The 27,462-nt window shown below is 49.7% G+C and overlaps 1 protein-coding gene across 1 annotated transcript in view; it reads right to left on the bottom strand.

Moving 5' to 3' along the window:
- Positions 1 to 27,462, bottom strand: part of LOC137439162 (complement C3) — a 421,636-nt gene that overhangs the window by 186,510 nt on the left and 207,664 nt on the right. Inside the window, exons 22-23 of the mRNA XM_068134902.2 lie at positions 17,632 to 17,683; positions 8,333 to 8,419 (exon numbers count right to left, since the gene is read on the bottom strand). Of these exons, the coding sequence (XP_067991003.2) occupies positions 8,333 to 8,419; positions 17,632 to 17,683 (139 nt within the window). The remainder of the gene's footprint in view (positions 1 to 8,332; positions 8,420 to 17,631; positions 17,684 to 27,462) is intronic.

Here is a 27,462-nt window from a genome sequence, read left to right as displayed (position 1 = left end):
CATGGCATTAAACAAGGAAATGAGCAGATTTGGCCCAAGATCCTGGATGGCATTAAACAAGGAATTGAGCCAATTTAGCCCAAGATCCTGCATGGCATTAAACAAGGAAATGAGCAGATTTGGCCCAAGATCCTGCATGGCATTAAACAAGGAAATGAGCAGATTTGGCCCAAGATCCTGGATGGCATTAAACAAGGAATTGAGCCAATTTAACCCAAGATCCTGGATGGCATTAAACGAGGAAATGAGCCGATTTGGCCCAAGATCCTGCATGGCATTAAACAAGGAAATGAGCAGATTTAGCCCAAGATCCTGCATGGCATTAAACGAGGAAATGAGCCGATTTGGCCCAAGATCCTGCATGGCATTAAACGAGGAAATGAGCCGATTTGGCCCAAGATCCTGCATGGCATTAAACAAGGAAATGAGCAGATTTAGCCCAAGATCCTGGATGGCATTAAACGAGGAAATGAGCAGATTTGGCCCAAGATCCTGCATGGCATTAAACAATGAAATGAGCCAATTTAGCCCAAGATCCTGCATGGCATTAAACGAGGAAATGAGCAGATTTGGCCCAAGATCCTGGATGGCATTAAACGAGGAAATGAGCCAATTTAGCCCAAGATCCTGCATGGCATTAAACAAGGAAATGAGCAGATTTGGCCCAAGATCCTGGATGGCATTAAACGAGGAAATGAGCCAATTTAGCCCAAGATCCTGCATGGCATTAAACAAGGAAATGAGCCAATTTGGCCCAAGATCCTGGATGGCATTAAACGAGGAAATGAGCCAATTCAGCCCAAGATCCTGCATGGCATTAAACAAGGAAATGAGCCAATTTAGCCCAATATCCTGCATGGCATTAAACAAGGAAATGAGCCAATTTAGCCCAAGATCCTGGATGGCATTAAACAAGGAAATGAGCCAATTTAGTCCAAGATCCTGCATGGCATTAAACAAGGAAATGAGCAGATTTAGCCCAAGATCCTGCATGGCATTAAACAAGGAAATGAGCCAATTTAGCCCAAGATCCTGCATGGCATTAAACGAGGAAATGAGCCGATTTGGCCCAAGATCCTGCATGGCATTAAACAAGGAAATGAGCCAATTTAGTCCAAGATCCTGCATGGCATTAAACAAGGAAATGAGCAGATTTAGCCCAAGATCCTGCATGGCATTAAACGAGGAAATGAGCAGATTTAGCCCAAGATCCTGCATGGCATTAAACAAGGAAATGAGCAGATTTAGCCCAAGATCCTGCATGGCATTAAACAAGGAAATGAGCAGATTTAGCCCAAGATCCTGCATGGCATTAAACAAGGAAATGAGCCAATTTGGCCCATGATCCTGCATGGCATTAAACGAGGAAATGAGCCGATTTGGCCCAAGATCCTGGATGGCATTAAACAAGGAAATGAGCCGATTTGGCCCAAGATCCTGCATGGCATTAAACAAGGAAATGAGCCAATTTAGTCCAAGATCCTGCATGGCATTAAACGAGGAAATGAGCCAATTCAGCCCAAGATCCTGCATGGCATTAAACAAGGAAATGAGCCGATTTGGCCCAAGATCCTGCATGGCATTAAACGAGGAAATGAGCCAATTCAGCCCAAGATCCTGGATGGCATTAAACGAGGAAATGAGCCGATTTGGCCCAAGATCCTGCATGGCATTAAACAAGGAAATGAGCAGATTTAGCCCAAGATCCTGGATGGCATTAAACAAGGAAATGAGCAGATTTGGCCCAAGATCCTGGATGGCATTAAACAAGGAAATGAACCAATTTAGCCCAAGATCCTGCATGGCATTAAACAAGGAAATGAGCCAATTTAGCCCAAGATCCTGCATGGCATTAAACAAGGAAATGAGCCAATTTGGCCCAAGATCCTGCATGGCATTAAACAAGGAAATGAGCCAATTTAGCCCAAGATCCTGCATGGAATTAAACAAGGAAATGATCAGATTTGGCCCAAGATCCTGCATGGCATTAAACAAGGAAATGAGCCAATTTGGCCCAAGATCCTGCATGGCATTAAACAAGGAAATGAGCCAATTTGGCCCAAGATCCTGGATGGCATTAAACGAGGAAATGAGCCGATTTGGCCCAAGATCCTGCATGGCATTAAACAAGGAAATGAGCCGATTTGGCCCAAGATCCTGCATGGCATTAAACAAGGAAATGAGCTGATTTGGCCCAAGATCCTGCATGGCATTAAACAAGGAAATGAGCCGATTTGGCCCAAGATCCTGCATGGCATTAAACAAGGAAATGAGCCAATTTGGCCCAAGATCCTGCATGGCATTAAACAAGGAAATGAGCCGATTTGGCCCAAGATCCTGCATGGCATTAAACAAGGAAATGAGCCAATTTGGCCAAAGATCCTGCATGGCATTAAACAAGGAAATGAGCCAATTTGGCCCAAGATCCTGGATGGCATTAAACGAGGAAATGAGCCAATACAGCCCAAGATCCTGCATGGCATTAAACAAGGAAATGAGCCAATTTGGCCCAAGATCCTGGATGGCATTAAACGAGGAAATGAGCCAATTCAGCCCAAGATCCTGGATGGCATTAAACAAGGAAATGAGCCAATTTGGCCCAAGATCCTGGATGGCATTAAACGAGGAAATGAGCCGATTTGGCCCAAGATCCTGGATGGCATTAAACGAGGAAATGAGCCAATTTAGCCCAAGATCCTGGATGGCATTAAACAAGGAAATGAGCCAATTTGGCCCAAGATCCTGGATGGCATTAAACGAGGAAATGAGCCGATTTGGCCCAAGATCCTGGATGGCATTAAACGAGGAAATGAGCCAATTCAGCCCAAGATCCTGCATCGCATTAAACAAGGAAATGAGCCGATTTGGCCCAAGATCCTGCATGGCATTAAACAAGGAAATGAGCCAATTTGGCCCAAGATCCTGGATGGCATTAAACAAGGAAATGAGCAGATTTAGCCCAAGATCCTGCATGGCATTAAACAAGGAAATGAGCCAATTTAGCCCAAGATCCTGCATGGCATTAAACAAGGAAATGAGCCAATTTAGCCCAAGATCCCTGATGGCATTAAACAAGGAAATGAGCCAATTTAGTCCAAGATCCTGCATGGCATTAAACAAGGAAATGAGCTAATTCAGCCCAAGATCCTGCATGGCATTAAACAAGGAAATGAGCCAATTTGGCCCAAGATCCTTGATGGCATTAAACAAGGAAATGAGCCAATTTGGCCCAAGATCCTTGATGGCATTAAACAAGGAAATGAGCAGATTTGGCCCAAGATCCTGGATGGCATTAAACAAGGAAATGAGCCAATTTAGTCCAAGATCCTGCATGGCATTAAACAAGGAAATGAGCCAATTCAGCCCAAGATCCTGCATGGCATTAAACAAGGAAATGAGCCAATTTGGCCCAAGATCCTTGATGGCATTAAACAAGGAAATGAGCCGATTTGGCCCAAGATCCTTGATGGCATTAAACAAGGAAATGAGCCAATTTAGTCCAAGATCCTGCATGGCATTAAACAAGGAAATGAGCCAATTCAGCCCAAGATCCTGCATGGCATTTTTTTTTTTTTTTTTTTTTTTGTATACAAGATCGAGGCTCGTGAAAGAGCGAACATTAATCACACAGAAAGACAAACCGACACATAAAACATATAACATAGGGAGCGGTACACAAGATGGGGAGAGAGGGGGAAGGACACAAACACAACATTTGAGAGCAGGGACCGAGAGACATGGAGACATCGAGAGATCTGAGAGAGGGCGAGGGCTTTGGGGGGGGGGGCGTGGGAAGGGGGCGGTGTGAGAGGTATAAAACATATGGACACTGCCAGGACTTCCAGGAAAGAAGTTGGAATTTCAAACAAGGTGGATCTGGGGTGAATTAGCGGGGGTAGAAAAGATCAAGGTTTTGGATGGGGGAAGATAAGAGATGGTGGTGAACAGCTGTTTTAAAGACCTGGAGGGAGGAGTGGGATTGAAGGGAGTGAGGGAGTTTGTTCCAGAGGCGGGAGAAAAGAGGAATGAAAGAGTGAAGGTGAGCAGAGAGCCGAGATTTCGGCAGTTTAACCATCAGAGGGTTGCTGGCAGATCTTGTGCGACCTGTAGGAATATTTGGGGGACAGAGCACAGAGAGAGCTGGGGGTGCAAGGCCGGAGAGGAGTCGGTAGAAGACAGAAAGACCACCTACCTGCCTGCGGTGAGTGAGTGAAAGGCCCTCAGAGATAGCTCCATCGCGGGAGATTCCAATAATTCTGAAAGCTTTGGTTTCAACAGCGTGAAGCCGAGCTAGGTGTGAGGCAGGAGCACCGGCCCATAGGGGAGAACAGTATTCCATTGAGCTGCGGATGAAAGCCTTGTATGTGGTGAGGAGCTCAGGTGTGCCGAGGAAGGACTTCGCACGACGGAGGATGCCCAGTCGGCGACTGGCTTTGGAGGCCAGCTTGGAAATGTGGAGACAGCTCTAATTTCCTGTTTGGCATTGAGGACCTCCATCCATTGTTGAGACAGCAGAAGCAGCATGTCCAGAGTAGAGCGACCTGGTCTGAAACCAAATTGATGATCAGAGATCAAGCCATTGGAGAAGAGGAAAGATTTCATATCCGAAGCAATGATGGATTCCATGACTTTGCTGATAATTGGGAGAAGGCTGATTGGTCTGTAGTTGCTAGGATCTGTTTTTGCACCTTTTTTGTGCAAAGCGGTGATGTTGGCTGATTTCCAAGCAGATGGCAGTTGACCTTGAGCAAAAGAGAGGGTGAAAAGAACAGAGAGAGGGTGAGATAGAGCAGCAGAGCAGGATTTTAGGACCCGTGGGCTGATGCCGTCGGGTCCAGTTGCAGAATCAGAGTCGAGGGTTGACAGAAACTTTTCCACCTTGTCAGGAGGAAAGGACATGGAGTCCAGGAGCAGCAGGGTACGACTGGGTATGGTGGGTACAGAGAGGGATGGGTTTGGGACACAAGATTTAGAGGCAAACACAGAGTTGAGGCATTCAGCTTTTTCACGTGCGGAGTCAGCTGTGTAGCCGTTTGAGGTAAGGGAGGGGATGGAGGGGGAACAAACACCAGAAACGGATTTGACCAGACGCCACCAGGATTTGGAAGAGGGAGACAGATAAGAGAGTTCGGTCTTGAGAACGGAGAGATATTGTTTCCTGGCTCTCCTGAGGGTGGACACACACTTGTTTCGGGCTTTGTGAAAGGAAATGAGATTTCCTTCCGTTGGATTTGCTTTCCAGGAGACGAAGGCAAGTTGTTTCTGGGCAACAGCCTCACCACAAGATTCCGTGTACCATGGACGGGAGGAAGGGTATGACAACTGAAGACGAGATGGGATAAATCTGTGCATGAGAGAGAGCAATTTACTTTGGAAGAATTCCCAGGATGAGTTGATGTCAGAGGTGGTAGAGATGGGAGACCAGTCCAGATGATTGATGGCTGCTTGAAGACCGTGCCAGTTGGCCTGAGTGAAATGCCAGACTCGTCGACGCTGAGCAGGCTCCCTGAGGATGGTCAGAGAGATGTCCACTTTAACAAGGACATGATCAGATGATCCGATCGGAGCAGAAGAAGAGCAGCAGACATTTTCAGGGAAGTTAGTCATAACCAAGTCCAGAAGAGAAGATGTTCCGTTGACCGAGATCCGGGTCGGGAAATTGACAGATTGTGTCAGTCCCAGTGAGTCGCAGAAGTCCTTTGCTGAGGAGCCATGGCTGGTGAGAGAGGTACCCACACCCAGCCAACTGGCATGATGACAGTTGAAATCACCACATATGAGGAAGAGAGAGTTGGGATGAGTAGATAGAAGTTGGTCCATATCATCAGACAGCGAGATGTAGATGGAGTCATCACTGTTTGGTGGACGGTACAACACACATATGAACAAGAGGTGGGAGCGAAGGGGAAGCCGTAGCCAGAGGTATTCCTGGGGGTGAGGTGGAGAGAGTGCAGTGCAGGGCGAGTGAGGAAGAGAGTTTGTGATAAAGATAGCAACCCCGCCTCCAGGACGAGGCTCAGGTCTATCATACCGGAGGAGGGAGTAGCCCGGGAGAGATACTATGGAATCAGAGACATCATAAAGGAGGAAAGTTTCTGTTAAGCAGATCACGTCTGGTTTGACAGAAGCAACCTGTATGGAGAGATCAGTTAAGTTTGAACGAAGGCCCCGGATGTTTGAGGTCCATACCGTTAATGAAGAGGAAGGGGGAGCATCAGATACAGAACAGGGGGGAGGAGGGGTAGGGTAAGATGTGGAAGAGGTGGAAGAGGTAGGGAGAGCTGTTGAAGGTGTGTCAGAGATTTCAGAATAGCTCGGAGAAAGGGAAGGATGGGGCGGACAAAAGGTTTGATGGTGATTGGGTGAGCCACATTGAGGTGTTATTTGAGGAGGGGGAAGAGCGAGGCAGAAGGTTGGGGGAGATGGAGGTGAGAATTTGAAGGGGGAAGAAGCCGGGAGGACGCTTTGAGGAGGGGGAGTGAGAGGGGGGAAATTGAGAAGCAATGAGGGTGGGGAGATTTGAAGGGGAGGGGTGAGGGGGGAGTTTAGGAGGGAGGGGGCAAGGGGGGAGATTTGAAAGGGATGGGTGATGGGGAAGATTTGGAGGGGAGGGGTGATGGGGAAGATTTGGAGGGGAGGGGTTATGGGGAAGATTTGGAGGGGAGGGGTGAGATTGGATTTTTGAAAGTGTACGATTTATGGGAAACGAACATTTATTGCAAAATGAGTTTCTTGTGACCTTCGAGTTAAAAATACGTTTAAGGACGCTGGATGGAGGATGGAGTGCAGGAGAGTTTAGGGAATGTAGAAAAAAGGCACTATAGGAGATGGATATTTTTTTTGGGATGAATTGATTTGGTGAGCAAGTCGAAAGCAGCCTTTTAAAGAAGAAGAAGAAAAAGGTGTTATAAAATATGACGGAATACATAACTTGAGGGGAAAGTGTAAACATTGAAGGTTAATGAGTGAAAACTATCTGGGGAAATGGGGGAGAAACACGTGGTCGAAGAACGAACGAACGAATAAGAATGAATAAACGAATGAGAACAGAGAAGGAATTTTTTTTTTTTTTTTTTTTTTTTTTTTTTGAGTTGAGATTTACACAAGGAAGTAGGCTATGGGTGAAAAGACTGGGAATACAGAGAACGAAAGTTATTGGATCACAAACGACGGACCGCTGAGAGAAAAACAAAGCCTCAAGGTTGTACAGTGCACACTGTACAAGGCCTCAAGACACGACACGAATTAACACGATTTTCAATACAGGTATGAAAGATTTGCACCGAAAAATCTTCGTCGGAGCACAATATACGTACAACACCATAAATAAATACAGTTTTAACGAAAATACAAATGGGAACAATCACTTAACTTCGATTTCAAATCGTTCGCGACGCGGCAAAGGCCTTGCTCGCGACACGGCAAACAGACGATCAATTTATGAAAGATAAACACCGAGAAACAACCAAAGTTGCACACAATAACTTCACACACCGAAAGATAAATACAGTTTCGACAAAATACAATTGTGAACAGACTTAACTTCGAAAAACGTGGAGACCGTGTGGAGCTTCGAAAATCCCTGCCGCCGTCTCCAAGATCTCGCAAGATCTCGCATTAAACAAGGAAATGAGCCAATTTGGCCCAAGATCCTTGATGGCATTAAACGAGGAAATGAGCCGATTTGGCCAAAGATCCTGCATGGCATTAAACGAGGAAACGATAAATGAGCTGATTTGGCTGACAATTATTTTGAATTACATCGGAGTGAGGTGTTTTGAATTATTTGGTGGTGAGGTGTTTTGAATTATGTGGTGGTGAGGTATTTTAAATTACTTGGTGGTGAGGTGTTTTGAATTACGTGGTGGTGAGGTGTTTTGAATTACGTGGTGGTGAGGTGTTTTGAATTACGTGGTGGTGAGGTGTTTTGAATTACGTGGTGGTGAGGTGTAATCTTCCCAAACCTCCAGTGTGCACCTCCCCCTCCCCTATGTATGTGCTGAGGGGTTCTTTTTTTAATTTTATATATTTTTTCAACCTAAATCTTCAACCTAAATTGCCTATAAAAATGTAATATCACAAACACAGCAATAAATTTGTGCAAAATAATTGTTTGTATTATGATTGGTGTAAATCATGACAACACAGTAACTCAGGTACAGTCATTATCCTCAGCTAAAATAAGCCCGCTCCTCAGTAACGACTGCTCGCCTCACCAAGCTAGTATATATATATCCGGTGAAGAAGAAGAAGAGTGCGCTTTTGGCAGACATTTGGAATAAAGCCTGTGGTGCAGACCTTGATTATTCTCAAACACAAAAGTGGGTTGTACCTTTTACATTGATGTAGATAAGAGGAGTGGTACCAGGAACCAGATCTGGAGGGTTCTCCTCCTTGATTACATAATTCGTGGTTCCTCCTGCACAAACAGTATCATTTTCAATCAACATGGCTTTGTCTAATTAGCTCGTTCAATTTCCCTCCATAACGTAACACCCCACACCAACCACCACAAACACGTCATTCGTTGTAATACCATTACAAACAAAGCATGTGTGACGTCACACCCTACACAACCCCACACACGTCAATCTTTGCCCTGCCATTAACCCCCAAAGCATGTGTGACGTCACATCCTACACCAACCCACGCATCATGCAATCTGCGTCGACCTGCCATTTTCTCCATGTACCATGCCATCTGCATCTATCTGCCATTTTCTCCAATTACCATGCCATCCACATCTATCTGTCATTTTCTCCATTTACCATGCCATCCACATCTATCTGCCATTTTCTCCAATTACCATGCCATCCGCATCTATCTGCCATTTTCTCCATGTACCATGCCATCTGCATCTATCTGCCATTTTCTCCAATTACCATGCCATCCACATCTATCTGTCATTTTCTCCATTTACCATGCCATCCACATCTATCTGCCATTTTCTCCAATTACCATGCCATCCGCATCTATCTGCCATTTTCTCCATTTACCATGCCATCTGCATCTATCTGCCATTTTCTCCAATTACCATGCCATCTGCATCTATCTGCCATTTTCTCCAATTACCATGCCATCCACATCTATCTGCCATTTTCTCCATTTACCATGCCATCCGCATCTATCTGCCATTTTCTCCATTTACCATGCCATCCGCATCTATATGCCATTTTCTCCAATTAACATGCCATCCACATCTATCTGCCATTTTCTCCATTTACCATGCCATCCGCATCTATCTGCCATTTTCTCCATTTACCATGCCATCTGCATCTATCTGCCATTTTCTCCATTTACCATGCCATCTGCATCTATCTGTCATTTTCTCCAATTAACTTGCCATCCACATCTATCTACCATTTTCTCCATTTACCATGCCATCCACATCTATCTGCCATTTTCTGCATTTACCATACCATCTGCATCTATCTGCCATTTTCTCCAATTACCATGCCATCCGCATCTATCTGCCATTTTCTCCATTTACCATGCCATCCACATCTATCTGCCATTTTCTCCAATTACCATGCCATCCACATCTATCTGCCATTTTCTCCAATTACCATGCCATCCACATCTATCTGCCATTTTCTCCATGTACCATGCCATCCACATCTATCTGCCATTTTCTCCAATTACCATGCCATCCACATCTATCTGCCATTTTCTCCATTTACCATGCCATCCACATCTATCTGCCATTTTCTCCATTTACCATGCCATCTGCATCTATCTGCCATTTTCTCCAATTACCATGCCATCCACATCTATCTGCCATTTTCTCCATTTACCATGCCATCCGCATCTATCTGCCATTTTCTCCATTTACCATGCCATCCGCATCTATCTGCCATTTTCTCCATGTACCATGCCATCCGCATCTATCTGCCATTTTCTCCATTTACCATGCCATCTGCATCTATCTGCCATTTTCTCCATTTACCATGCTATCTGCATCCATCTGCCATTTTCTCCAATTACCATGCCATCCACATATATCTGCCATTTTCTCCATGTACCATGCCATCTGCATCTATCTGCCATTTTCTCCATGTACCATGCCATCCTCATCTACCTGCCATGCCATCTGCATCCACCTGCCATTTTCTACATGTAGCATGGAATCACCCTCATGGCCTCTCCCACTTCCTTATATATATATACATATCTATCTATAATTCCAGTAATCTCTGTATGTCTGTGACCGCTGTTTCTCGACAACCACGGGTCCGATATACTTGAAACTTGCCAGGTATATTGCTGGGGACCCGAGGATGTGCCTTTTCAAGGTTTCATATTAATCGGACAAGTAGTTACCGAGCTATGTCCAAAAAACGATTCAACCAATCAGAGAGCAGCGAGTTATCACGTGTGCCGAACGTGGCGAACAGACTCTGCCTCAGACGGCACATTTGAGAGCGTATTCATTTATTTCACGTTGGCAAACTATGTTGCCGCTATGTTGGCGTTAAACTATGTTTTAAAACTAATTTGCGATTCTTTCGCTTTCCTGCGCGTTTGTGCACGCTATGGCGATTTCTTTACCAAACTCCGCAAGCCGTTCGCTTTGGACCAAACCATTTCATGTAAATAGAGGGGGGGGATTGTCACCGTACTCGCAAGCCGTTCGCTTTGGACCAAACCATTTCATGTAAATAGAGGGGGGGGATTGTCACCGTACTCGCAAGCCGTTCGCTTTGGCTTTGCGAATGGACCAAACCATTTCATGTAAATAGAGGGGGGGGGGGGATATAATTTTAGATATATATATAGTACGGGCATGCCCTAGTATATATAAATACATATACATATATACGGTATATACATATATATACATCTATATTTTATACCAGGTCGAGGCTCATGTAAAAGCTAACACATACAACATATAATAAGGGGGTGGGAGACAAGAGGGTGTGAGAGAGGGAAACATAACAACAGTAGAGAACAGGGACATCGGGAGATCTGTGGAAGGGAGAGGGCTAGGGCGGGCTACACAGGATAAACAAGATGGGCACCTCGAGGACTTTCAGGAAAGAAAACGGAATTTGAAGGAGGTGTATTTTGGGGTGTATGAATGGCGTGGAAAAGATCAAGGTTTTGGATGGGGGAAGATAAGAGATGGTGGTGAACAGCTGTTTTGAAGACCTGGAGGGAGGAGAGGGATTGAAGAGAGTTAGGGAGTTTGTTCCAGAGGCGGGAGAAAAGAGGAGTGCAAGAGTGAAGGTGAGCAGAGAGTCTTCATTTTGTCAGTTTCACCAGAAGAGGGTTGCTGTCAGATCTTGTGCGACCTGTAGGAATATTTGGGGGACAGCACAGACAGAACAGGGGGAGCAAGGCCGGAAAGGAGTCGGTAGAAGACAGAAAGACCACCAACCTGCCTGGGGTGAGAGAGTGAAAGTCCCACAGAAACAGCTTCATCGCGGGAGATTCCAATGATTCTGAAAGCCGAAACTGGGTGCGAGGCAGGAGCACCGGCCCAGAGGGGAGAGCAGCATTCCATTGAGCTGTGGATTAAAGCTTTGTTTGTGGTGAGGAGCTCAGGTGTACCAAGGAAGGACTTCGCACGACGGAGGATGCCCAGTCGGCGACTGGCTTTGGAGACCAGCTTGGAAACGTGGTTTCCCCAGGAAAATTAATGGCAGATAGTGAGATCCAAAAGCTTGAGTGACAGAACTTCTTAGAGAGGATTGTTGAGAAAGTAGATGGGAGGGTTGTCCAGACGGTCTTTTCGGAGAGACCTAGTGAGAGTGTGAGATTTGTCAGAATTGAAAGACATGTTCCGCTTGTTGGACCAGTTTGTGATTTTGTCCAGGTCTGCAGAGAGTGAAGAGGCTGCTGCTTTTCGATCTGAGGGTTGAGATATGGAGCGGCATAGTCGAGTCAACAGCAAAGAGATAGAAAGGATTTTCCAGAGAGTCGGAGAGATCATTAATGAAGACCAGAAAAAGCACAGGGCGCAGAACACTACCTTGGGGGAACTCCAGCCTGAACAGGAAGGGGAGATGAGAGAATTACATTTAGAGCCACACATTGACTATGATAGGAGAGGAAGTCAGCAAGCCATGCGTGGAGATTTCCATGGATACCATAGGAGGAGAGTCTGGTGAGCAGAGCGAGGTGCCAGACCGTATCAAAGCAGGTGATATGTCAAGGGAGACAGTTCTGAATTCCTGTTGAGGGTTGAGGACTTTCATCCATTGTTGAGACAGCAGAATAAGCATGGGAGAGAAGGAAACAGAGTCCAGGAGCAGCTGGGTACGACTGGGTAAGGTGTGTACACAGAGCAATGGGTTTGAGACACATGATTTGGAAACAAACACCGAGTGGAGGCATTCTGATTTTCACCTGCATTATCAGCTGTGTAACATTTGTTACGTGGTCCCCTCGGTGAATACCTGGTCTCGGTGACCCCCGGACCGTGAGAGGAACTTCGCCAGAAAGTTGTATTATATATGCGCTTTCGCCACGCAATCCATATGAATTCCACCCAAGAGACAACTGATGTTCAAGGATATATTTCAATGGTAATGATACCATACAATTTCAATGATACAACCACAGAGATTTTCCCCGAGCAATCAACAATAAACAACCAGCAACAATTCCCAATCCACAATCAATTCCCTATGATTAAGATGGCCATCTTATATGTGTGTGTCCCCGTGAGTACTCACGCCCCCCTTTTGGTCTCGGTCCCGCACAATGTCTCTGGGCCCCTCCTGACCAAGATGATGGTCGGCGTCACCGCACTCGGGCGGTTGAACGAACCCCGGGTGGACGTGTTTCCACCGGGCAGGTATCGTACCCGGCACCCCGGCTGCAGCCCCTCGTGGCCACGCGAAGCGGGTACGGGAAAGCAAGCCAAAAGCCCCACGCCGCTTGCAAGACGTGTTAGGCCCCAACGGGCGACCCGTACGCGTCTTCTTAGACGGTGTCGCGAACGGTGCCAAACGCTGGGTCGGTGCACGGCCACACGACAGTTTGACGTCCACCGGGCAGGTATCCGTCCCGGTAACTCCTCTCGCCAGACGGGCTCGGGAACGCCGCTTTTCCACACGGCTCAATCAATCCCACCTTTCGTCGGAGCGGGGCGAGGAAGAAGAATCCTCGTCCTTTTTCTTCCTCGTGTCTTTTTCTCTTCCGTTTCCGGTCACTTCCGTTTCCGGACACTTTTTCAGAAGGGCTCCTGACCCTCCAACCACAACAACCCTTAATCTACTACGCATGGATAAGCAAAGACCTGAATGGTAATTCACATACATTCACATAAATATGTAACACTCCCCCCCTTCAAGAAAGAAAGTTTGAACCCAGCGAAAACTTTCTTTGCCGGCCAATTTGGAGAAACAAACCAGATAACTCAACCCCCCCACATTATCAGTTCCCCCCGGGCACAGTTATCACTTAAAAATAAAGCAACCAAAATTTCACCACAACCCCTCCAGATTACTCACTCTGGACTAAGCACCAGCAACGACATTGTCCCTGCCAAATCAAACTCCATCTCATGACCCTCTGACTTTGACCGTCAGTTTCTTGTGAATGAAGGTTAAGGGGTTGATCAAAGATCCAAAGTTAAGCAACTCGATAGCACTTTATCCGGGAGGCCAAGCCGAGTATTCACTACATGGATGCCTTTAGGAACGTGGAGTTCACGGTTAGTCCGTGCAGGAAAGTTCTCTACATGGTCACCTTGAGGAACGTGGAGTTCACGGTTAGTCCGTGCATGAAAGTTCACTACATGGACGCCTTTAGGAACGGCGTTCACGGTTAATCCGTGTAGGAATCTTGGCTCGGCGGCTCCGCCGCCTTCAGTGCTTCAACTTCTCAGAACTTCCCTAATAATTAGGGTGGGACCACTTGTCCCTGTAGTCCCATGAATAGCGGTCTCCTTCTCGGCCACTACTTTGCCAATCCTTCCTTCGGGAGCGGCCGTAACTCAGGGAGCCTCCATAATAATATTGGTTGCGGCCACCACCAAAACTACCGCCCAGTTGTCCTCTCCTGTAGACCTCTCGACGCCTACGAAATGCCTTCCCTACTGTTATGGTCCGACCCTCCAAAACCTTGCCATTCCAATTCTTCTCTGCCTCTCTGGCGTCTTTTGTGCTGGCAAACGTGACAAAGCCGAACCCTCTTGACTGTTGCGTTTCCCAGTCTCTTACCAACCGCACTTCCCCCAGCGGCCCATATCTGTTGAAGACAGAGGTCAGAACTTCTTCCTCTGTTTTGAAGTTCAGTCCCCCTACAAATAACTTGGCACTTTTGTCGCCATCCCGAGCTGGTGTGGTGTTATTTTCCCTGCTGGGCTCTTTACCAACCCTCAGGTTACCATAAACTTGACCCCCGGCCAAATCATTCCCGATAACCACAGATACACCCTCTACAGGAAGCGTGGCTTGTAAACCGACGGTGACCGGTCCTGACACCAAACCGGACTCCAAATGGATGACATGAAGGGGAGCACTAACACCGCCCCCGATCCCCTGTAAACGAACACTATCCCCCGTTGCCGTCTCCTCGGACCATGGCAAAATGCCTTCAAGCATTAAAGATTGATGTGCCCCTGTGTCTCTCAATATCCTAACCGGTCTCCGGTTAGTCGAGGCTCCATCCAGTGACACAAACCCCTCTGAAATAAATGGCTGGTAACCCTTTTGATGGCGATTTCTCACAATGGCCATTGCATTTGGAGTCGTAATAGTCGGACTCCGCTCTGGGTCTTCCCTTTTCATGCGGTAACAACTGGACATCAAGTGTCCAGGTTTCTTGCAAAAAGCGCAAGTAGGCCCGGAGGAAAAACTCGTGGTCTGCCTTGGGCCCCCCGAAATGTAAGTTTGTCTTGGGCCCGCATCCCTCTGATTTCGACCAGGTGGGGTATCCGCGTTGTCCCCATAATCCTCTCGAGGTCGCCGCCATGTATTGTCGCTCTCCGCACCTGCTGTTCCCCACCTCCCCTGCGGAGATCTAGGCGAGGAGTTAGGTTCATGGACCCCTATTCAGTGGGTTAAAGCATAATCATCTGCCATGGTGGCTGCGTCCCACAACTTTGGTACTTTCTTTTCCTGCAGGTACACTTTGATGTCCTCGTGGACACACTGCTGGAATTCCTCCACCAGGATCAAGTCCCGCAATGTTTCGAAGTCTTTCCCGACTCTTTTTGACTCACACCACCGATCAAACATGTTTTCTTTCACTCTGGCAAACTCCACATGGGTCTCACTCTCCCTCTTCCTGGCATTCCTGAATTTTTGCCTGTAAGCTTCCGGAACCAACTCATAGGCTTTGAGGATGTGCTTCTTCAGTACCTCATAATCTGCACATTGGTCCATTGGTAGCGCCGAATAAATTTCCTGAGCTTTCCCCACCAGCACACTTTGCACGAGTATGGTCCAGGCCTCCTCCGGCCAGTTTAATTGTCGAGCCACTTTCTCAAAGTGTGGAAAAAATTTCGCGACTTCCTTTTCACTGAACGGTGGAACCAGCCTCACATGTCTGCCCACATCCCAGGTTTTCTGGTTAGGTGTCGACCCCGTCAGCAAGGGTGGTGCCTCTCCCCGTTCTCTCATTAACTCCAGCTCCTTGAATTTGATTTCTTGCTGAAGCTCCATGTCACGTTCCTTTAATTCCCTTTCCGCTTTTCTCTCCTCTGCTTCGAGGTCCCTTGCAGCTCTCCTCTCCTCTGCTTTTCTCCCTTCTAACCTTTCCTGGAGTTCTCGTTCCACTCTCCTTTCCTCTGCTTGTTTCTCTTCTCTCCTCGCTTCTGCTTTCCTTTCTTCTTCTGATCTTTCCTTTTCTGCTTTCCTTTCTTCTTCTGCTAACCTTTCCTGGAGTTCTCGTTCCACTCTCCTTTCCTCTGCTTGTTTCTCTTCTCTCCTCTCTTCTGCTTTCCTTTCTTCTTCTTTGATCCGTTCCTGGCTCCGTAATTGCAACTCCAGTTTCCGGAGCTCCACGTCTTCTGGTTCTTCGGGTAGCCACTCCCAGGCTAACTCGTCCCATGTTCCTAATCCCACCATAGATTGTATCACCGTGGCCTGCAACTCTGCCTTCCTCAAATTAGTTCGGACCTCCACGTTAAAATGTTTGGCCAATTTCAAGAGGTCCGACTTTAGTAACGCTCGGAACTGTGCCTCACTCGGTGTTACCGCAAAGTTCTGTGCCACAAACGCCATGGTGACTATCGTTAACACCTGTTAACCTTCACCCAAGACTTTACCCCAATTTCCCCAAAAATTTACCAATTAATACTTAATTAATAAATTTTAATTAATAAAAATATTATTTTATTATTTTATACAAATACACTTTTAGATCCCGGACGTAGACCCAATTGCGAATCGTAATTTGGACGAGCCCCCAATTCTGTTACGTGGTCCCCTCGGTGAATACCTGGTCTCGGTGACCCCCGGACCGTGAGAGGAACTTCGCCAGAAAGTTGTATTATATATGCGCTTTCGCCACGCAATCCATATGAATTCCACCCAAGAGACAACTGATGTTCAAGGATATATTTCAATGGTAATGATACCATACAATTTCAATGATACAACCACGGAGATTTTCCCCGAGCAATCAACAATAAACAACCAGCAACAATTCCCAATCCACAATCAATTCCCTATGATTAAGATGGCCATCTTATATGTGTGTGTCCCCGTGAGTACTCACGCCCCCCTTTTGGTCTCGGTCCCGCACAATGTCTCTGGGCCCCTCCTGACCAAGATGATGGTCGGCGTCGCCGCACTCGGGCGGTTGAACGAACCCCGGGTGGACGTGTTTCCACCGGGCAGGTATCGTACCCGGCACCCCGGCTGCAGCCCCTCGTGGCCACGCGAAGCGGGTACGGGAAAGCAAGCCAAAAGCCCCACGCCGCTTGCAAGACGTGTTAGGCCCCAACGGGCGACCCGTACGCGTCTTCTTAGACGGTGTCACGAACGGTGCCAAACGCTGGGTCGGTGCACGGCCACACGACAGTTTGACGTCCACCGGGCAGGTATCCGTCCCGGTAACTCCTCTCGCCAGACGGGCTCGGGAACGCCGCTTTTCCACACGGCTCAATCAATCCCACCTTTCGTCGGAGCGGGGCGAGGAAGAAGAATCCTCGTCCTTTTTCTTCCTCGTGTCTTTTTCTCTTCCGTTTCCGGTCACTTCCGTTTCCGGACACTTTTTCAGAAGGGCTCCTGACCCTCCAACCACAACAACCCTTAATCTACTACGCATGGATAAGCAAAGACCTGAATGGTAATTCACATACATTCACATAAATATGTAACACATTGCACATGTGTGATTGTATGGCATTTCCTCTTGGTTCCATTGTTGCTGGATTGGCTTTCCTCACCTCTGTTGTCAAAATACTTCATTAGCCTTACCTCTGTTTGAAAAAGGTACAACTCACACGACTGCAAACACATTAACTGGAGTGACATGGTCTCGAAACTGGGATAAAATTGAAAGTGGACTGGTGTAAATGCAGTAAGAAGACTAACAGCCATTATCAATAGCAATAAAACACTATAACAAAGCATTTACTGTTTACTTCATCCTATTATGAATGAGGTGTCCATGCTAAGCGTGAGTGTATCATGTGACATGACAATGGTATAAATAAATGAAGCTTCTTACCTTTTACTATGAGGATTTTGGTGTGTGATTTCTCCTTCTTGATTCCCTCAGACTGAAATGGGAAAAATGGCTCAAGGTTAAGAAACCTAGTTCATGTCAATTTGGTAATTAAGGATTTATGAGAATTCTATTTAATAGGGTTCAAAAGATTGGGATTGTCCCGTATTCCAGCCCACCGACCGACAGCGTTAACTCTTCATTCAACAAGGCAAGTCGGAATCCATGGAAATCTCTTCCCTTCCAGTACATTGTGCAGTGTCACAGATTTGGACTGATGTTATCAAGGTCAGTGTTATTGCGGTTATGTAAAAGAAGGACCCCGGGGAGTTGCATCCACCCCATAAGAAACCCTTCGTTGCATATTTCATCGGTATGTGCGCTTAGTTAGGTCCCATCCCTTCGTAACGGGGACAAGGAAGATGCATTGTGTGGGATTCCCCCCCCCCCCCCCCTGTGTGCTTTCCATCTTTCTGTACAACAATCCCACCTTTAATCCATCCATCAATCCACCCGTCCACCCATCAGCCATCCATCACTCATTCCCAATTCCTCATCCTTTCGTTCCCAAAACTCCATTACCCATGCTTCCCTCAAAACCTTCACCCTTCACCTCTCAAGCTTCGTACTGGTTGAACAACATTTTTTTTTTTTTGTATACAAGATCGAGGCTTGCGTAAGAGCTAACATCAATCACAAAAAAAATAAAACGGATACACAAAACATACTGTAAAGTATCTCGACAGACTACGATCGATTGTTGCACATTTATTGACTCTCCAGATACAGGCCCAATTCACCCCAGCCCCGTCCGAGCTGAGCCGTAACTTCCGGAAACGGAAATAAACCCGTGGTCCCGGTGTCGGGATAAAACGGGAAATGTTTGCACCTTCATACATGACATCCTCCCCTTTAAGTCCAAAATTACCAAGAGCAATACGTGCTAGATTTCCAAAATTGACATTCCGAAAGCAACATTTCCAAAACATGTGAAAATATGTGTGCAAACAAAAGCAAGTGGACACGGGGATAATCCTGCCCCTGTGTGTCAACGTGAAAATACATCTTCAAATATTCAAACGGTCGAGTGCTCTTCTCTCGCGCATCGAGCGTCGCGGTGGACCAGTGGATACAGAGTCCCAGGTGATTCCTTTGGTCTCCACGAAGGGTGCAGCGTTCGCAGAGGTTTTCGGGGCATCCGAACCGGCTGGAGCGGCCACGACGATCTCCGGCAGTGGTGGGTCGAACTGTTGTCCTGACTGTGACGATGCTGCAGGCTCTATCGACTCACAGTGACGGTAGGTTATGTGGTCCTGATGTCGACGAATTTCGCGGCCGTCCTGCAGGCGAATCACGCAGGACTGGACCTGGCTTCTCGATGATGTCCCCCGGTAGCCATGTCGCACCTGCACCAAAATTTCGGGAAAACACTGGATCTCCAATGTTGATACATCGACTGTTGGACGTCTTATCGTGCACCAACTTTTGATTAAGCTGGCTCTGATAAACGTTTGATGATATGTCCGGTTTGAGATTGGCAATTGTCGATCTCAAGTGTCGTTTCATCAATAACTCAGACGGAGCTGCACCGGTTGTTGATTGTGGCGTGATGCGGTATTTGAACAGGAGACGAGACAGCTTTGTTTCCAGGGTTCCCTCCTGAAGTTTCTGCAATCTGGATTTGATGATTCCCATGGATCGTTCGGCCAAGCCATTTGAAGCCTGGTGATGTGGGCTGACAAACTTATGTTTGATGCCGTTCCGACGTATGAACTTGGCAAACTCGGTACTGGAAAAACACGAACCGTTATCACTCACGATCATCCTGGGCAGACCATGAGTGGCGAAACAGCGTCTGAGTCTTTCGATGACAATGGCTGACGTAGTACCACGCGTCACATAGGCATCGATCCATTTTGTGTGTGCGTCTGTGATGATTAGAATCATGCTGCCGTTAATAGGCCCGGCATAATCGAGATGTAGGCGATGCCACGGTTCGCTGGGCCATTCCCAGGGATGCAGTGGCGCTTTCGCAGGTGTGTTCCGGGTGCTCTGGCAGGGGTAACAATGTCGAACATGATGTTCGATATCAGCATCAAGATTCGGCCACCACACATAGTTTCTAGCGAGTGACTTCATCTTCACAATCCCGGGGTGACAGTCATGGATTTCATCCATGACCCTGGAACGCAGATTTTCCGGGATCACGACACGACATCCCCAGAGTAGGCAACCATTTTCCACGCCGAGTTCGTTTTTACGTGCTTTAAAAGCCGCAAAAGCTGGGTCACCCTCAGGTAGCAAATGCCATCCAAGCTGCACAGCCTGGACAGTTCTGGACAGAACGGGGTCTCGTCGAGTATGGGTGTGGAGATGGCCGGCGTCGACAGCACAATCCTCCAGATGATCCATCAGTGTGATAATGGATCCTGGTGTAAACGAATCATCAACGGATTCTGGAAGGGGTAACCGACTCATGGCATCTGCATTTGTGATAGACGAACCAGGCTTATAACATATGCTGTAGTCATAAGCAGCGAGAAACAGGGACCAGCGGATGATCCTGGGCGGTAGTGTGTCAGACATCACCTTAGTTGGACCAAACAGACAGATCAGCGGCTTGTGATCAGTGCGAATCGTGAAATGATGTCCAAGAAGGTAATGGCAAAATTTGGTGATGCCGAAAACAATTCCCAATCCTTCCTTGTCAAGTTGGGAATAGTTCTTCTCTGCCGGGGACAACGTTCTGGATGCAAACGCAACAGGTCTTTCAGTAGCATCAGGCATCACGTGTGATAATACACTCCCCAATCCATACCGACAGGCATCGCATGTCAGCACAATATCCTTTTCTGGATCAAAATGAACGAGAACATTGGACGATTTGAGCAGATCCTTAGAGGTCTGGAATGCTGATTGTTCAGTGGACCCCCAGCTCCAGGAGACTCCTTTCCTCAAAAGCCGATAAAGGGGGCCCAAAACGTCGGTCACATTCAGGATATAACGACCATAGAACTGAACCAAACCGAGGTATGACTTCAATTCGATCACGTCTCGTGGAGCAGGAGCATCCTTGATAACTCAGACTTTCTCATCTGTCGGGTGTAGACCCTCGGAATCAATCATATGACCCAGGTACGTGACCAATGGCACCATAAACTTGCACTTGTCTCGACGCAAACGTAGGCCGGAGTCCGAAATCTTCTTCAGAGATCTATCCAGGTTTTGTAGATGTTCAGCATCCGTACGACCAGTAACCAGAATATCATCCTGGTAACAAATGACGTTGCGTTCGGCGGCAAACAAACTGTCCATGACACGCTGATAAATTCCAGGTGCAGATTTCACTCCAAAACTGAGTCGGTGGTACTTGTACAACCCACGATGTGTGTTGATGGTAAGATACTGCTTCAAATTCTCGTCCAAGCAGAGCTGTAGATAGGCGGATTTGAGATCGAGTTTAGTAAAAGGCTTGCCTCCCATGAGACGAGCATAGACATCTTCAATCCTCGGGATTGGATATTTATCCAACGAAGAACACTTGTTCACGGTCATTTTATAATCTTCACATATGCCGATGGACTGGTCCGATTTTATGACCGGAACGATGGGCACCACCCATTCGGCGCACTGAATTTGCTCGATGATGCCCAGATTTTCAAGATGATCCAGTTGCTTGTCAATCCGCTCCCGCAGGGCGAAAGGGGCTGGGCGAGCTCTGCAAAATATAGGATTGGCATCCCGGTCAACACTGAGTTTAGCCGTATGTCCTTTCAAGGTTCCAAGCTCATCCTTGAAGACATCCGGGTACGTATCCAGCACATTTTTGAGTGTGTATGCTGCGGTAGGAGAAACGTTGGCTGCCCGGAGTTGATGAATGCTTTTCCACTTCAGTCGAATTATGCTCAACCAGGTCCTGCCGAGTAAGGAAGGGCCCTTTCCAGGAATGACGATCAGGGGTAGGTGAAACTCACGGTTATCGTAGCCCACCGTGACGTCACATGTACCGTAGGGAACAATCTTCTCACCTGTATAGGTGGAGAGTCCATAGGTAGTAGGTTTCAGATGGGGTCGGTCAGCATCACTCCACAGGTTTGTGAAAACAGCATGGCTGATGAGCGAGACGGCCGCACCAGTGTCGACCTCCATTTGCAATGGTCGATTGTTGACGACAACAGTGGCAAGAAGAGGGTCCCGCTTATGGTGAGAATCAATATGAAACAGGTCACACGATTCTGAGTTGTCGGAAACAGAGCTCACCTGGTCAAGCTCGGGTTCCTCCGAACCGATAAACTGATGAATCTTCTTGTCAACAGCTTTCTCTTTTCCCGATTTGCGAGTGATGCAAGCTGGAGCAATATGGCCAGTTTTTGAACAGAAATGGCAGGTCGCATCTTTGAACCGACATGTCTCTGGAGGGTGCTTTCCATTGCACCGAAAACATTTGTTGTGTGTTTGAGACTGCACTGGCTTCTCATGAGGAGACTTGTTCCAACGTTTTGGCTGATCATGATCCAACCGATTCACAGCAGGGCTGGTACCAGAAGAGCGAGTGGCACCGATGCTTGTGGCGTTGCGTTCAGCACTTTCCATGGAAATGGCGGTGTCTCTGGCATTTTGGAAAGTCGGTCTTCTCTCAGCAAGCCGGCGTCTCCGAGTGTGGTCATCGGACATGCCAACCACCAGCAAATCACGGAGCATGTCGACAATCGTGGCCCCAAACTCGCACAGATGTGACAGTTTTTTTGAGGTGTGCAATGAAGTCTGCGATCGACTGACCTTGCTGCTGTCTGCACATGTAAAAATTAAATCGACACAGGATGACTGAAGATGGATTACAATGTTCCTTCAAAGCGGCCTTGAGCTCTGCATACGTGAGCTCCTGGATTGTCCGAGGACGAATCAGGTTTTTAATCAATCAGGGCCTGAGACAACACGCGCTGACCTGAGACGACACCCACTGGCCTGAGACGACACCCGCTGGACTGAGACGACAGATGCTGGCCTGAGACGACAGATGCTGGCTTGAGACGACAGATGCTGGCCTGAGACGACAGATGCTGGCCTGAGACGACAGATGCTGGCTTGAGATGACAGATGCTGGCCTGAGACGACAGATGCTGGCCTGAGACGACAGATACTGGCCTGAGACGACACCCGCTGGCCTGAGACGACGCGCGCTGGCCTGAGACGACACCCGCTGGCCTGAGACGACACCCGCTGGCCTGAGATGACAGATGCTGGCCTGAGACGACAGATGCTGGCTTGAGACGACAGATGCTGGCCTGAGACGACAGATGCTGGCTTGAGACGACAGATGCTCGCTTGAGACGACAGATGCTGGCCTGAGACGACACCCGCTGGCCTGAGACGACACCCGCTGGCCTGAGACGACACCCGCTGGCCTGAGACGACAGATGCTGGCCTGAGACGACAGATGCTGGCCTGAGACGACACCCGCTGGCCTGAGAAAACACGCGCTGGCCTGAGACGACAGATGCTGGCTTCAGCAGACACACGCTGGCTTGAGACGACAAAGGCTGGCCTGAGACAACAGATGCTGGCCTGAGATGACACCCGCTGGCCTGAGACGATGCGCACTGGCCTGAGACAACAGATGCTGGCTTCAGCAGACACACGCTGGCTTGAGACGACAAAGGCTGGCCTGAGACAACAGATGCTGGCCTGAGATGACACCCGCTGGCCTGAGACGACAGATGCTGGCCTGAAACGACATCCGCTGGTCTGAGATGACAAATGCTGGCCTGAGACGACACGTGCTGGCCTGACACGACATGCGCTGGCCTGAGACGACAGATGCTGGCCTGAGACGACACCCGCTGGCCTGAGACGACACACTCTGGCCTGAGATGACAGATGCTGGCCTGAGACGACACCCGCTGCCCTTAGACGACACCCGCTGCCCTGAGACGTCACCCGCTGGCCTGAGACGACACCCGCTGGCCTGAGACGACACCCGCTGCCCTGAGACGACACCCGCTGGCCTGAGACGACACCCGCCGACCTGAGACGACAGATGCCGGCCTGAGACGTCAGATGCTGGCCTGAGACGACAGATGCTGGCCTGAGACGACACCCGCTGGCCTGAGACGACAGATGCTGGCCTGAAACGACACCCGCTGGCCTGAGATGACAAATGCTGGCCTGAGACGACACGCGTTGGCCTAGGATGACGACGGCTGGCATGAGACAACAGACGCTGGCCTGAGATGACACCCGCTGGCCTGAGACGACAAATGCTGGCCTGAGACGACACCTGCTGGCCTGAGACGACAGATGCTGGCCTGAGACGACAGATGCTGGCCTGAGATGACAGATGCTGACCTGAGACGACAGATGCTGGCCTGAGACGATACCCGCTGACCTGAGATGACAGATGCTGGCCTGAAACGACACCCGTTGGCCTGAGACGACAAATGCTGGCCTGACACGACACGCGCTGGCCTGAGACAACGACGGCTGGCCTGAGACAATAGACGCTGGCCTGTGATGACACCCGCTGGCCTGAGACGACAGATGCTGGCCTGAGACGACACATGCTGGCCTGAGACAACACATGCTGGCCTGAGACGACAGATGCTGGCCTGAGACGACAGATGCTGGCCTGTGACGACAGATGCTGGCCTGAGACGACAGATGCTGGCCTCAGACGACACCCGCTGGCCTGAGACGACACCCGCTGGCCTGAGATGACACCCGCTGGCCTGAGACGACACCGGCTGGCCTGAGACGACACCTGCTGGCCTGAGACGACAGATGCTGGCCTGAGACGACAAATGCTGGCCTGCGACGACAGATGCTGGCCTGAGACGATAAGCGCTGACCTGAGACGACAGATGCTGGCCTGAGATGACAGATGCTGGCCTGAGACGAAAGATGCTGGCCTGAGACGACAGATGCTGGCCTGAGACAATGCCCGCTGGCCTGAGACGACAGATGCTGGCCTGAAACGACATCCACTGGCCTGAGATGACAAAAGCTGGCCTGAGACGACATGCGCTGGCCTTAGACGACAGATGCTGGCCTGAGACGACACCCGCTGGCCTGAGATGACAGATGCTGGCCTGAGACGACACCCGCTGGCCTGAGAAAACACGCGCTGGCCTGAGACGACAGATGCTGGCTTCAGCAGACACGCGCTGGCTTGAGACGACAAAGGCTGGCCTGAGACAACAGATGCTGGCCTGAGATGACACCCGCTGGCCTGAGACAACAGATGCTGGCCTGAAACGACATCCGCTGGCCTGAGATGACAAATGCTGGCCTGAGACGACACGTGCTGGCCTGAGATGACACCCGCTGGCCTGAGACGACACCCACTGGCCTGAGACGACACCCGCTGGCCTGAGACGACAGATGCTGGCCTGAGACGACACCCGCTGGCCTGAGACGACACACGCTGACCTGAGACAACAGATGCTGGCCTGAGACGACAGATGCTGGCTTAAGCAGACACCCGCTGGCCTGAGACGACAGATGCTGGCTTAAGCAGACACCCGCTGGCTTGAGATGACAGATGCTGGCTTGAGCAGACACGTGCTGGCCTGACACGACATGCGCTGGCCTGAGACGACAGATGCTGGCCTGAGACGACACCCGCTGGCCTGAGACGACACACTCTGGCCTGAGATGACAGATGCTGGCCTGAGACGACACCCGCTGCCCTTAGACGACACCCGCTGCCCTGAGACGTCACCTGCTGGCCTGAGACGACACCCGCTGGCCTGAGACGACACCCGCTGCCCTGAGACGACACCCGCTGGCCTGAGACGACACCCGCCGACCTGAGACGACAGATGCCGGCCTGAGACGTCAGATGCTGGCCTGAGACGACAGATGCTGGCCTGAGACGACACCCGCTGGCCTGAGACGACAGATGCTGGCCTGAAACGACACCCGCTGGCCTGAGATGACAAATGCTGGCCTGAGACGACACGCGTTGGCCTAGGATGACGACGGCTGGCATGAGACAACAGACGCTGGCCTGAGATGACACCCGCTGGCCTGAGACGACAAATGCTGGCCTGAGACGACACCTGCTGGCCTGAGACGACAGATGCTGGCCTGAGACGACAGATGCTGGCCTGAGATGACAGATGCTGACCTGAGACGACAGATGCTGGCCTGAGACGATACCCGCTGACCTGAGATGACAGATGCTGGCCTGAAACGACACCCGTTGGCCTGAGACGACAAATGCTGGCCTGACACGACACGCGCTGGCCTGAGACAACGACGGCTGGCCTGAGACAATAGACGCTGGCCTGTGATGACACCCGCTGGCCTGAGACGACAGATGCTGGCCTGAGACGACACATGCTGGCCTGAGACAACACATGCTGGCCTGAGACGACAGATGCTGGCCTGAGACGACAGATGCTGGCCTGTGACGACAGATGCTGGCCTGAGACGACAGATGCTGGCCTGAGACGACACCCGCTGGCCTGAGACGACACCCGCTGGCCTGAGATGACACCCGCTGGCCTGAGACGACACCGGCTGGCCTGAGACGACACCTGCTGGCCTGAGACGACAGATGCTGGCCTGAGACGACAAATGCTGGCCTGCGACGACAGATGCTGGCCTGAGACGATAAGCGCTGACCTGAGACGACAGATGCTGGCCTGAGATGACAGATGCTGGCCTGAGATGAAAGATGCTGGCCTGAGACGACAGATGCTGGCCTGAGACAATGCCCGCTGGCCTGAGACGACAGATGCTGGCCTGAAACGACATCCACTGGCCTGAGATGACAAAAGCTGGCCTGAGACGACATGCGCTGGCCTTAGACGACAGATGCTGGCCTGAGACGACACCCGCTGGCCTGAGATGACAGATGCTGGCCTGAGACGACACCCGCTGGCCTGAGAAAACACGCGCTGGCCTGAGACGACAGATGCTGGCTTCAGCAGACACGCGCTGGCTTGAGACGACAAAGGCTGGCCTGAGACAACAGATGCTGGCCTGAGATGACACCCGCTGGCCTGAGACAACAGATGCTGGCCTGAAACGACATCCGCTGGCCTGAGATGACAAATGCTGGCCTGAGACGACACGTGCTGGCCTGAGATGACACCCGCTGGCCTGAGACGACACCCACTGGCCTGAGACGACACCCGCTGGCCTGAGACGACAGATGCTGGCCTGAGACGACACCCGCTGGCCTGAGACGACACACGCTGACCTGAGACAACAGATGCTGGCCTGAGACGACAGATGCTGGCTTAAGCAGACACCCGCTGGCCTGAGACGACAGATGCTGGCTTAAGCAGACACCCGCTGGCTTGAGATGACAGATGCTGGCTTGAGCAGACACGCGCTGGCTTGAGACGACAGATGCTGGCTTGAGCAGACACGTGCTGGCCTGAGACGAGTTACGCAGGCCTGAGACGACAGATGCTGGCCTGAGACGACACACGCTGGCCTGAGACAACACGCGCTGGCCTGAGACGACACGCGCTGGCCTGAGACGACCCGCACTGGCCTGAGACGAGTTGCGCTGGCTTGAGACACACACTGGCCTCAGATGACACGCGTTGGCCTGAGGCGACACATGCCGGCCTGAGACGAGTTCCGCAGGCCTGAGATGACACGCACTGGCCTGAGACGACACGCACTGGCCTGAGATGACACGTGCTGGCCTGAGACGACCCGCACTGGCCTGAGACGACCCGCACTGGCCTGAGACGAGTTGCGCTGGCTTGAGACACTCACTGGCCTCAGAAGACACGCATTGGCCTGAGACGACACATTCTGGCCTGAGACGAGTTCCGCAGGCCTGAGACGACACATGCTGGCCTGAGCCTGAGATAA

Source organism: Myxine glutinosa, chromosome 13 (genome assembly GCF_964187855.1).
Source record: "Myxine glutinosa chromosome 13, kmMyxGlut1.1, whole genome shotgun sequence".
Taxonomy (NCBI): Eukaryota; Metazoa; Chordata; class Myxini; order Myxiniformes; family Myxinidae; genus Myxine; species Myxine glutinosa.
Note: the sequence above shows the minus strand (reverse complement) of the source record. Positions and strands in the feature narration are given on the sequence as shown.